General features: G+C 32.9%; 1 protein-coding gene across 1 annotated transcript; it reads right to left on the bottom strand.

Annotated features, from left to right (window-relative positions):
• Positions 1 to 11,245: 11,245 nt before the first annotated feature.
• On the bottom strand, positions 11,246 to 12,785 carry LOC128235832 (uncharacterized). Its single transcript, XM_052950625.1, has 3 exons — positions 12,283 to 12,785; positions 11,284 to 11,462; positions 11,246 to 11,251 (listed from the first exon to the last, which is right to left on the bottom strand). The coding sequence occupies exons 1-3, from the start codon at positions 12,644 to 12,646 to the stop codon at positions 11,246 to 11,248; spliced, it is 549 nt and encodes a 182-aa protein (XP_052806585.1). The 5' UTR covers positions 12,647 to 12,785.
• Positions 12,786 to 14,596: the final 1,811 nt, after the last annotated feature.

Consider the following 14,596-nt stretch of genomic DNA (forward strand, 5'->3'; position numbering starts at 1 on the left):
TGTATATCACAATAACTAACGATGTTCTTTTTACTTTCTACAATATTTTCTTGGAATTCTCTATCAGAAACAGTTCGTTCTTCTGCGTAGTTTCTTCATTCAAGAATAACCTAAATGAACAAGGACAGAATTACAGAAGTGATTGCAAATCGAGTGTTGCTTATGCAGGCGTATGCACTGGAACAGTCTGAACGAACATCTGTTCACCAAAGACCCACATTGCTAAACTGAGAAACATCCAATTTCGTCCTCACCTGTCAACTATTTCATGCTCAAAGATATCATCTCTTTGACCAGTTATCTGATTTCTGGCCCTTGCCTCTCCAAATATTACACTTTGGATCAAAGGAATCGACCATTCAGACAAAGATAATAATATGTAGCACTTTATTCGACAAACAAAACGATTCTGATTTCCTTCCTTATTTGGAACTAACTTGAATACACCATTGACCTGACCCGACTGCATCCCTCACTCGCACCGTTTTCTCCGTCTCTTCGATTGTATTATTTTAATGTTATTACTTACTCCACTTCCATCTTATTAATCACATCTCATTTGGTTAATAATTATTGTTTACATAATAATAAATAATTATGATTAAATAAAGATTCGTTCTTTATTTAATAAAAGCTAACCGTTTGTAAGAAAATGGTAATCCGATTTTAACGGAGCTGAATGATCCAACATTTGCTTTCATACACAATCGTCACGAACGTTCTAATGAATCAATCCATCCTAGGAGTATAAAAAATGTTTTACTAGACGTATTTTAATTCTAATAATTCAGTTCTCATAGAACACAGAAAACAATAGTTGTGATGTACTACAAATATTGTTGTGTTATGATTAAACTATATGAGAACAAAAATACACCAAAAGTGTTGTATTAGAATCATTAATCTAAGTATTATTCAATCATCATAGTTTATAGAAACTCCAGCCTGCTGTACTAGAAGTATTGTACTTATCACGATTCAATCAACGTACTATCGTGAAAGACCGAGATTGCTGTAATACAATTATTAAACAAAGTTTGATTCAATCCTCAACGTTTGTAGGAACATCGTACCTGCCTTACCAGAATTATTGTAATTCCTACGAGTCAAATCTCATAGTATATAAGACCTTAAAATATCAAACATAAAGTCGTAATATATAAAAAAACGAAACTGCTGTATTCTACTTATTGTTATTCTAATTATTCATGGCCCAGTGTTAAACGAAATACAATGGTTACTTACCCTGAGCATAAACGGCGGCAAAAAGAAGGAAACTTAACTCTAGTGGAACTAATAAGGAATCCATATTTAAATATACCATGTGTGAGAAATAGAATAAACACTGTTTACAGCATAATGAATGCTTTAATTTCAATCAGGCAAACACGGATGCACATGTACAAGGACATCCGTAGCAATTATCAAACATATGCGATCTGATTCACTGCATTTACATAAGTGTGCTAGCTCAAGGTAATTTTGATGAATAATAAAAACGAATAAAAATATCAACCGAACTGTACACTAGTTGAAGTTTAAACAAATACAATTCACTACATCATTCAGTGGCGCAGCTATTACAACTATTATAAATGAACAGTAATCTTATTTGTTCCATCAGGCATGTGTACATTAAGACGTTTTGCATGAAGAAAAGTGGTTGCTATCGTGAGGTTAATGCAATGTTTAACTTTTTGAGACACATTATCCTGCCGTATCTTAGGCTAGACCTGTAGCGATGAGGATGTGGTGTCCGTCTGCGCAATTTGATGTTCTTAGTTCAATCCTCAAATGAGATTTAACTTACGTAGTTTATGATCTCCTGTCATTTAAATCAAACATTCAACAGACAAGGACACGATACAAATCTTGTTTATCACATATGGCGTTGTTGTACAAGACATCAATACTGTTAAGATGTTCAGAGTGAGAACCAGATCAACATAGATAACTCACTTAGCTGAACATGTATCCTTAAACAACGTTCTATATGTGTGAGCGTTAATGAAGGCTGCCTACACATCCACACAAACGGAAACAAGTGATCGATTACGTGCGATAGACTGTAGAAATATACTTATAAATATTGTGTTTTATTAGATGAACTGAACACCGGTGTCTGTATTTCATTGATGTATAGAACTTCCTTATTTATGCAAATAAAGCATACGTTTTACTTTAAACGAGCATGACAGTTAGATGGTCACCAGGAGTGACAATGGCTATAAGATGGTTGTTAATTCAGGGTTAAAATGGTGGAAATGATCCCTGTATTTTATATGGAGTATTGGAAGCACTGGACAATCCTTAAGAATGGAAATCATAGTTCATAAATAGGCAGTTTAAGATAATGTATCAAAAGCCTATATTGCTTTTAAAAGATAAAAAGAAATAAATGTTAATTTCTAAAAGGCACTACCCTTAATGGGATCTTCTTGGACAGTACTAAGTAATACACCCGTATTCCATCCGCTATTATCTTAAAATGGTTCATACTGGTCACAATCTAGAAGACGTATATGCAGGCCACCATTCACCCTAACATGTGCGGGTTGATTCATTGTTTAACATGGTATGTTGAAGTGTTTGTTAGGACTTTATTCCTTTAATGAGCATGGAAACAAACGGTTCATAGTTCTTAAATCAACCTCTAGTTCATGATTATGTAATGAGCCTTGTGAACTTTTTGATACTGTCACTAAAAAACCAACAACAAAACAACAACAAGACAACAACAAGACAACAACAGACATATTTAACTATCATAGAGCAGTGCAGAGTCATGAATAAATTTTGACTTAGATTCTTCCGTTTTAACAAATTTGTATATAACAATTTTAACGTCAAAATCCTTTACTAATGAGCATTATCAGACCAATAGTTGTGTGACGATGAAAATGTTCAGTTGTGTTGTACATGGCATTTTTTTAACAGCAATGTGTATTTAAAGTAATTTAACCTACTTTTTAAAATAACAGTCAGCACAGAGCGTACAATTCAGTTGTATGTTAGCTTGTAGGATTCTAGTAAAGTCTACGTAAAAGCATACTTTTAAAATGAGAACACTTGAGATATTGCTTCCAATTACTTAATTTTAGACCATTTCCTGTTAGTGTGCCATTCTCATGGTTCTCGTTTATGTTTAATAGTGATGACATAAAAAGAAAAAAAAAGTGAAATGTGAAGATGATAATGATAAAACACCATCTAGAGTCCAAATTAGAGCTCTGTTTGTCAATCATTATTTCAAACATGTAAAAGCTTTATTTTACTGAAAAGTGTCGATAATGCTATTGAAAAATGTGTTAGGTTTGATTTAACTTTTGTTCAAAATCTCTTTCAGTTTTTTTTGGTTTTTCCTCATAAATAACAAAACATAAATATATACACATTAGCAATGAAATCGCTCTTAATCTCCATCAGTAAGGAAACTGTTCTCGTTGCATCCAGCAATTGGTTTGAATGTTACCTGGAAAAAAATGTATTGAAATTAACATTATACAAAAGATGTTGATGGTATGAATTTCTTAAATATTTAACTCATCAATACCTACCCTTTGATGTGATTTTGTAAAAATAAGAACTAGGAGTATGATTCCAAAAGCTTTTCTATCATTTAAGATCATTCGAAAAGCACGTCTAACGTATTGTTGACATGGTCCGTAATTGATATGCATTAACCAATCTATGTCTGGTTCTTCTAAACCGGGTAATTTGGTGCAACTTCGGTTCCCAGGCAAAGATCAAGAGAACGAATCCTCAAAGCAAACACATAATGATTCATAACTTTATAATTTATCTGAACTTATTTCCACTAATTAGCATTCAATTTAATAAAATAAATAAATCGAGGCAAGCATCTTCTAATGATTTGCAAGACTTGGTATGGACACGATAATGAATTTTTTTGATTCAACAACATTATGCTAACGCTGTACAAATTTTGTGTAAAAGACTTTGATATTCTTTCGATTTATTCGTGGATTCCTTAAACTAAAATAATGGTGTCCTAACTTTTTAACAACGGTGTAATTGCCGTGTTAATAAACGAAGTTTCAGATAAATAACCAAAAATATGATACAATTCACACGATTTCTAATCTAAATAAAATACAATTGATGCTAATATAGGGTTTATACACCTTTTTCAGTCGATACCATCTGCAAAGGCACGCAAAATAGTTAACAGCCCGAGTGACAACTACGTTGGGCCTTTGCAGATGGAAACAAGGTGTATTTTCGCTATTATTGCATAAAATACACACCAAGAGTAACTTTTGTGTTAAAAAAGCTGTTAAATGTCAAGAAAATGCAAAAACAGTTAGTTCAAAATAACCTCCATAACAGGTACTTGTGTGACCTCACGAGTGATGTCATTGAAAAGGTTTAAATAAAACTTAATAAGGGCGCAACATAACTTGATAGTAAAATTTGTTTTTGACGCCATTTTTTCAGTGTTCAGTCGATTGGAAAATGTTTTGTTTTAGAAATTTACTGGATTACTTGGATTATTTACACACAATACCTATCGGGTAATCGAAAGACTAGTATTCCTACTTTAACATTAATTCGCTTTGGCAAATAATTCTAACCGCAAAACGGCTTTGGATAAAACAGTTGGACACTTCTAAAGGACAAAGAAAACAATAGTACGGCAATCTGAAGTACTACGAGGATTGACGCCTGGTAAAACATGCGAATGAAAGAAATACCCTGGAAATAGCTGAACCAGGGGAAAACCTTCTAGAATCTTCCGTGAAGAACTTCAATCTTTGCACGAGAAACAAGATCCGAGCTTTGCTAGGGAAGCCTATTGGAAAATCTGGTAGTTTCCCAAAATTCAAATGACCTTCCGAAGTAGAAGCAGACGTTGTGATGACCAGCAGAATCCAAACGTTTTTAATAAATAAGCGAAAGTGACCTTGATGACCTTTATGATCCCACTTTACAACCCCGTTTGATGTCGCTAAATGAAAGGTTAATCATAAAACACCAATGTATTGATTAGTTTACTCATTTTCTTTCTCAATTACAGTGACCTTAAGAGTATCTTCGCATTAGCTTTATATATTCTAAGTTATCAACCGGAAACATATTTTCTATTGGTAATAATTTCTTCCTTAACTGTGACTGCACTGGAACTTTAATCCATTCCATGGAACGTTTTCATATGAGTCTAGTTTCATCAGCATATTCTTAAATCAAGATGGTTTAAAACATCGAGGTAGTATTGTGGCAGATCGAGAGAATGTCTTCATGAACGTTGTTGGGTCGTAGTAGAATCGCGAAGATCGTATACTTCTCGACCCCGCCACGCTTATATTAAACATGGTCATAACTAGCGTTGTAGAAGCGTGGCTAACATGAATCGCGGTAAACGCGTTTTAAGAACGTAGTAAGATCGCCATTAGCATAGAAGCATCGTGGAAGCATAGTAGCAAGATCTTCATTATCGTAATAACAGCGTTGTGTAATCGGCGAATTATTTATCTACGTGCATACACGCTTACGTCGTGTCTTTCAATTTTAACTCAATGACTAAGTTACTGAGCGTTAACTGTTTCATATTTTAGCGACTTTAGCCTTAATGCAAACTACCTGAACTGCTTTAGTAAGGCATTCCTCTACGCACGTGACCTAAAACCATACCAAGTGTCATTCCTATACTTCAACCGTTCCAAATGTTAATGAGTGGAAACCATCCGTTTGAGGAATAACGTTGGCTTATACCCCACCCTGCCATCGCAACGACATCCTTATACTAATTACATGATTTTCGTCGGGAAATAAAGAGTCTGTTGTGATCTTTTAAACAAACTGTAGTTGTAAATTTCCTACTCTTTCTGGTTCAATAAAACACCGACTGATATGCATTCAAGTACAATATCACGTACTTGTATAGGTGACCGCATCTGATCGATTTACTGCCATTGAAATCACGTAGTAAATATAATATCTAAATATCAGCATCGTCATAATTGCATTATTCAGTGATGAATGAAAACAAATAGCGTGTACGATTAATTAAAAACACACACCGAGCACTTATTTTATTTAGATATCATACACTTGTGAACACATTTTTAGTACACTGTTTATTTCTGATTAGATAACTACAAACACGAGCATATATTTGTTTATATATAAAATAATTGTAAACACTCTTTAGTTTATCCGAACACAGAGTGTCTTCTAATAAGATAACAAACACAAGCACATGCGTTCGAACACTAGTAAAACATGCATAATATAGTTAATATACATACAATTATACCATATGTATTTATTACGTTGGATTCTTCAGATATTGTCAGTAGAAGAATTGGTCTTGAGTTATTCCATTGTTTACTGTATGAAAGTGTGCACCCTGACATAATCATAAGATGCTTACCGTTTAAAGTGCTCATACCTGTCAGGATTGACGTGTTAGTGTGAAAAAGGGATTGGACTAATCTTGAAGGCGTTAAACGTTAATGAAGTATTTTAGTACGTGTATTAGACGTTTTAGAAAACATAACGCTATTTTTTTTTCTCTAAGGGTTTTAAATATTTTCTGAAAAAAAATACTCATTCGATTTGAGCTGCTTTCGAAAAAAGTTGTTGATTTATGTTACGATCTAATTTGACTATCAAAACTAGATTAAACTGATCATTGGTATCACTTTATTTATAAAATGCTTTCCGGTGGTTAAGAAATATTTAGAAGGAAACATTGATATTTCATGATGTTTACTCATTAGACCTTTTAGCTCATTAAACGTACGCGCGCACAGGGCTCAGACACAAATATTATGACGTAATTTCCTGATTAATGTTTTGTTCGCATATAATCGTTTTGTGCGTTGTTGTTAAATTGTTATTAAACTGCGATCTTATATCCTTTGAGCCATTCAGTAAAACATAACTTGTTTGTTTCACTATAAGACTGTAACAAGTTAAAATGGAATGAAAAATGATATTTAGCTCATTGTATTTAGAAAATTCGTTATAAAAGTTAATAAAGTTCTCATTGTCAGTTAAAATGACTGAATTATGCCGACTTTTGGTTTCTGGTTTTTTTTTCAAATAATATCTCTATTTTGACAATGGAAATAGATTAAATTAACAAATAAGGTCCTTTATTTACTTGATAAAAATACGTGTGTATTAGTTAAATAAATGTATAGGCCATCGACACAGGTTTAAAGTATGCAGAAGTTCAAGACAGGTATAAAACAGCCTGCAGTTTAAAAACAGCTTGTTCCGTCAATTTATCCATTTTGTTAAGGACACCTGAAACAGAAGTGTATAAGAATATGGCCTACACATCCATATGCATAACCTTTATGATAACTTGGTTTAAAAGGTGTAAAATTCAATTCATTTAAATAATGATAAATGCTTCTAGCACCAATACATATTTAATTTAGAAACAAACTATATGTTCATGAGGTCCAGCGTTTTTGTTGTAAATAATACAAACTAACTGCCTTAAAGTTACACTCTTATTCAAAGTCAATACATACACATGTATAACAAACATACATTTTGACTGATAGATCTTTAACTACTTATTAAATAATGCATTTATGGAAAGTATTAATTACTGAAAACAAAATTGTAACCGTGTATTAAATAGCAGAAAGCGCAAAAATATCAAATGATTGGTGAATGCTAAAAAATGTACTGTGGTTAACTATAGTCTCATAAGGTAGAAATACAGAGTTTTATGCTCATTTCGTTTGAATTAAACACGGTATCCTTCATAAGAACCATTGTTTTCGACATGTATCCATCTTTTTTGGGAATATTAAAACATTATTCATTGTGTTAAATCTTATTTTAGAGTAAGAGTGCACCTTAAAAGCGGGAAGGCTTATAAAAAAAACGAATATAATTTCTTATAACAGCTTTAGGACAAGTTAAAATTTACTTACCATGACAGATATGCTCGTCATCGAGATCACTGCAAAAACGTTAGCTAAAATCAAAAGACAAATCAGAAATGTATTCTTAAACAGTTTTACTTCATGATAGACAAAGAAAGCACTTTACAACAGTATATGTATATGTCAGATTACAATACGATGTATGTATTAAATAAGATATTAAATCGAACTTAACTTACCAGCCTTTACGTCAACTCCGTTCAGAGTTGCGCTACCTGAAAAGGAACCAATAAGCCATAATATATCTGCGATTTGATAATATAGCAATGACAATACAAGCTTAAAAACCAACTTTACATTTGACCTCTTAATACTGTGTATATTTGATGATTTGACTGCTGCATTCGTGCTGCACTTTTCATTTCTTTCATAATAATACCAAAAGTATAAAGAACATGCTATCAAAATATCAGTCAATATTTATATGAAAAACTACAGATACAAGTACAGTAGTCGAAAGTTTAAACAAATACACCATTTAATAGCACAGGGTCAACACTAAAGACATAGATCACAAAAACAAACAATCACAAACCAGGACCATGGAACAGCAGCACATAATACTCTACAAACAACACACTACGTATATAACATTTAAAAAACGGTAAGTAAAATGTCAATTTACTGGGGGTTTAAACTAGTTTGGTAAATCATCAATTTTGACTAAATATATGGCCGCAATGCATGCAATTAAAATAAAAAAATCCTTTGAGTACGAATCATAGGAACTGTCTTAAACAGAACACACCAAGTTTTGTAGTTCTATGTGGTGACAACCCATCTGCAGGTCCTGAAAATGTAAAATGTGAGCTTTATGTTGTGGATTTTATAGAATCTCGAACGTAGAAAATATTTTAAAGCTTAAAATTACAAGCATTGTTTGACTGACACATTGCATTAACCTCATTTGAAATTGTTATATTGATCCAGTCCCACGCACCGGGTAAAGTAATAATCTCTTGATTATGTATTATTTTATTTTATCCTGAATGGGTGTATAAATCTGTGAATGAAGTCACTTCTGTCTTGATTACTCGCCTGTAAGTATAACTGTGAAGCGGCAAAAACTTGATAGGAATTGTTGGACCGATGCGTAGTTGAACAACTTAGTTCTTACTCTAATCGACTTGTTTCATGTGTTGCCAAAGAAAGTATTTGTTTACGTTTTTATCAATTTATATATTGTTTCTAAGAGAATGGTATGATTGTGGGGCAATAGATACCTTATAGACTGTGCTTTTGTGATTTTGTGATGAAAAAAAATAAATGGCATTTGATTCGCTTAAGAGATAGGACATGCTGCATACATATAGTATTCCAAAATTCAGATTGTTCAATGCTTTTGGGGGTCTAAATATGCAGATATTGTAAAACAAAGTTGCAATTTGATTCACTAGAGAAATAAATATGTAAACGAACCCATTGGTAAGCATTGATGATGATTTAGTTTTAATAACGTATGACAATCATGGATACACAACACAATGTGACTGCGCATTGACCGAAAAATATGCCAAATGACGTCAAAATGAATATTATATCATTTTAATTAAAAGCTGTTGCTAAAGCATTCAGGTTGTTAACGTCTACTATTAACGTCACTCTGGGACCTAGCTAGTTTAATGAATGCCCTCAATATATATTATATCTGGTATAAGGGCCAACCAAGGAAACACGTTCACGTCATTTCTGGTGAGGGAAACGAGCCACTTGAAGACGTGGTATCATACTTCGTCAAACGTACGGCATCTGACGAGTTTAGACTTTTGAATTTGTCTAGGATGTCGCAAAAAGGTATATGTTTTAATGCCTTTATCATGTGCTGTACAAGAGGCTTTTTACAAAAAGGACGTCGCAGGTGCATCAACATTATAAAAAGGGTCCGTTCCTGCGTTTGTTACACGTGGTCTGTCACATTTAGGACGATCTGTGTTAAAAGCGTTTTTGAAGTAGATATAACAATTGTATATATATATGTCTTCCAAAGGTTCTGTTGACGCGGTTTAGGCTTTAACCTAGAGCAATCATCACCAATGCTGTTTAAATAAGTTTTGGATTACCGTTTATGGCAGATTTGAAATCTGATATGATTTTACCTTCAAAAAAGGCACAAGAAAAGGGACCAAACATGTTTCGGTTGACACGAATTTTGTCCATGGCCTGCATGTGCATCTCTATGGTATTTTCAAAATCGCTTTACAATCGACATTTCACCAATTCAAATGGGTATTTGATACGCTTGAGCAAAATGCTGCATATATATATAGTCTACTAAAATTCAGACCGAATAATGTTGTAGTTTTTTTTTAATAGGAGTTATTTGAAATAAAAAAAGTGAGACTGAGAATTAATGCAGATGTTCCCGCAGGTTTACGTGATACATTAGCGATCACTTTAATAATTTCTAATACAATTGTTGTTATGTATTATGAAGCCTTAGGTTAACGATTGTTAGCTTTCTTATACTAAAATGTGTTTGTTAAGTATGGATGTTTGTGTTGGTCTAAGATTAAAACTATCTTAATTTCAAAATCAATGGCAGCTATAGAGTGTATTAAGATCAAATATTCTAAGATTGCTCCCATTTTTATCCTACTTCAAAAATGGGTATCATTGCATTGTCGCTTTTATTTATATTACACTTTTTTTGATAATAAAGCATTTTAACTGTCTTTCACACCCTGGCAATGGATATCATAAACCAGCTCTACATAACATTTACCTGCTGCTGCTGCTACTGCTGCTACACTTTCAGAACGGCCATCCTCTGGTATATCTGTCAAAAATAATGCAAATTAAGTGGATTGTGATACATACATACTACTTTTTAAATCACTCCAATTTATAATGTAACTTAATTTATTTGGATCAACAACTGTGCACAAAAACGTAGTCACATGCGATTGAGCTTGATGCACGTCTCTCTTTCCCTTTCACTTTCCTAAACAAATCTGCTATTTGCATTCATTTATTTAAAATTAGTTTATAACTTAAATGGAAAAAGAAAACGTTACCTAGTTATATCCTAATTAATAGAAACTGTACCACTGGTATTTCAAAAGGTAAAAAAGATAGTCAGTTTCGACCTAAACAGCCTGGAAAGCTAAGGGTACTTACAGACAATGAATCTGAAATTCTGTCGTTGGTCTACATGTGTTTCCCAGTTTATGCTACCAGGAATGTACACGAAGCACTGAAACTGAAGTCTGTTATCGGCCGTTCTTGAAGCATCCTGTGCGGTCATATTGTAAGTCACAGAGTCTTTCTGTTGATAAACACAGTTGCCCGTTGACTGGGGATTTCCTATGACTGCATCAGGACTAAAGTAAGGAGCAAGAGGGCTGCCAGGTACAATGTTGCTCTTTAACCAGCGGATCTGGGCGGTATCGTTGAAGGAGCCGATGTTGGCAGAGCACTCCATCTTGACTGTTTGTCCCACGTGGAAGGGTTCAATCGTGTCAGAAAGGGCTATTGGGAGTGAACTCAAGGCACTCATGTTGTAGACTTGCCTTGTGATGGTAGTAGGTAAAACTGAATGATAAGGATGGTGCTTACCAGACTGTGTATGAGTAAAAGTGACATTAAGAACTTCCAGACATCGAAAGAATGCTCTGTTATCCTTTATAAATATTTATAGTATATACATTCCAATCAAAGTGAAATACTGCAAATTTGACAAAGCATTTTTTATGGAAATTTGATACTTTAATTGATTTCTCTCATTATTGAAAACATTAAATAAGTATCTTATTTTTTTGAGATATGCTTATTGAAAAATACTCTATTTATATTTTTCTCATGACGTGCGAAATTGCTTTCAATGATTTTAAAGCCATTCTCTATTTATAAATATCCGATCTATTAGTGGTCACAATCATAATGTTATATAAAACAGTAGCAGGACGAATGATTCGTGATTGAAAGTTTAATTACTCTAGGCGGAAACTAAACGACCTACTTGAATAGACATTTTCCGGATGTTTGAAGGCGTTTTAAGGTATTCTATCTTCGCAATAATGATTGGATTTGTCAAAGAAGAATAACAAGAAACTCTTCGTAATTGATCTAACGACAATACCAAAAAATAGCGTTTCGAGTGGTTTAAATACTTGTTTATATATTACTATTAATTGGAACTTTTCTACCAAGGTTATGCTTATAAATACAGGCTAGAATTTGATGTCTTTATAGAATAAAATATTACTTGGTCTCATCTGCAGGATTATATATAATCTTTAAAAAAATAAGTAACAGACGTTTTTTTTTTCCTATCTGCTTTCCAAAATGAGTAAATCAAAAGCACTCTAGTGTCAGACAAATGAAAAATTGTTGATAACTAAAATGAACTCACCTTGAACATCAAGCTCCTTTGAAATTATGCCAGTTTCAGTACTATAATCAGGCCCAGGCTTTGTGTAAGAAATATGGCATCTGTACTCGACGGCATTACTACAGGTTATAGAAGAAACAGGACGAGACACGCCCAAGGTACTATCCCTTCCGTTACTGTTTGTTGTATCAAAACTTCCCACTACAGTCCAACTAGAACCTGCACCAGATGCTAACACAGGTTTCTGGTATGTGTCTGGCTTGGCGGCATCAACATTTTGCAAAATGGCTAGGTCTGTTAAGACTTGGGCATTTTCACTTGCCTTATATTGTACCCTTAATGTATTGATTCTAAACAACTGATTCACATTGTTCACCCTACACATAACCTGGAACTTGTCAGTACTTGAACTGTCAACCTGTATTTGTTTAATTGTTTGACTTCCTCCATCCTCCAGTATCTGCTGGAAGTCAATCTGCAGGCCATTGTCTAAAAATAGTTACAAGAAGAGCATTTATTAAATATTGCTATCATTAACAACTCTTATGAGCATAAAAAGATACTAATTGGTCAGTGTATGTTTAATGGTGGATATTAGGTGCAACCACGAATGCGTACAAAACTATAAAATGTCATAGTTTTATGGATATCTTCGCCTGATAGGTGATGTTCAGGGGCTATTTCCACCAAAAGTCATTACCCCCGTTTTGGTTCTGCTGCTTTTATTTGTAACTCGGTATTTGAACAAACTTGATAAGTCCTCGAACTGAAAAAATGTTCAAGAGGAATCCTCAGTGATTCTTATTGTTATAATTGTGGTAGACAGGATTTGGGTGTTGTATATGTCGTTTTCTCAAAAAAAAACTATGAAATATTAAAATGATTTAGCATTTTATGTTTGTGAAATAAAGATTTTGTTGGGGTCGACATCAGCATTTGTAAACAAATCATGATAATCGTCAAAGGCTTTTCCTATTACATTTTGTTCAAATACCTAGAAATGTTGAAAACAAAAACATGCTCTGATTAACATGGAGCAAATTGCAGACTTTTAAAATTTAAACTTTATCTCGAAACAACATGCTAGGTGATAATATCCATATCTGAATTGATAAAACCCTACAATAGTTGAACAAAAAATTTACACTTTTTCCTTATAAATTGATCGTAAAGCAAACGTTTTAAACTGCAATCGCACAGATTCACCATTTTTACAACTTTATAATTGTTTGCCTTGGAAATGGCATTTTTTGCGTATTTATCTTTAAAAAAATGATATAAGATTGCTAACAAAAACTCAGATCGTAGAATTTCATATTTTCGTTCAAAAAATAATGTTTTATGGCTTAAACTAACGGTTTAAGAAAACATGCATGAAACGTCGATTTTTTGAACTTCAATAGAAAAATCTGCGATCTAATTCTTTTTATCAGGAGTCTTATATATCTTTGTTTCATGGATGTTCGCAAAAATTGGTTCATTCCAAGACAAAAAAATAAAAAAAAGTTTTAACACTACCCAAAGGGTTTATTTTAAAACATTTGATTAATTTTAATGACTTATTATGATTTACACATTTTACTTTTTAGATCAAAACAAAAAAGCATATATTTTGTGCAAAATTCAAAAATATTTGCATGTATAAATGTTGTTTTTTTAATTAATAACTACACGGCCAAACTATCACTAATGTTGATTTATTTGTACACAAATAATATCCTTTTGTGTTTTGATCATTACAGTCAAATCAGTTAAAGATAATAATGTGAAAAACACTTATGTTTTGCATCAATCTATAACGCGCTAACTTTAATACTATACTACGGTAGGAAAAGGTATATTATTTCTTTAATTCATATCATAAACGTCTTGAAGTACAAACTACTAGACAATTGGCTTCACTTGTGTTAATACTTACAAAATATCAGCACGCAAAAGCAGGTAATGAAAAGAACGACATTTACTAGTAGATATTTTCAGATATAGCGCAAACTTATATATATAATATATCTTATCTCATGCCAATCGTTAAAGTATCATTGCTGTTTTTAATTTGAAAAAAGTATAAACACCAGATTGTTTTAGAAAACTCAAAATCTTCATTTAACACCGTCCGTGGTGACATTGAGGGATACCTAGAAACGGACTTTGTTTGTCCAGGAATAAATCAGAGGCATACAGTATTGCTTACTCACTAAAACAGTATCACGTATTTCTTTTTTCACCACTAAACTAAGTATCGTTTGTTTCGTCATAAAGCTGTAGGCGTTAACGTTATGCCTTCTTAATCATTAAATCTGTTTCACGCTTCATGGTCAATGGTACTTATTAATCT

This window comes from Mya arenaria, chromosome 5 (assembly GCF_026914265.1).
Source record: "Mya arenaria isolate MELC-2E11 chromosome 5, ASM2691426v1".
In the NCBI taxonomy this organism is placed as follows: domain Eukaryota; kingdom Metazoa; phylum Mollusca; class Bivalvia; order Myida; family Myidae; genus Mya; species Mya arenaria.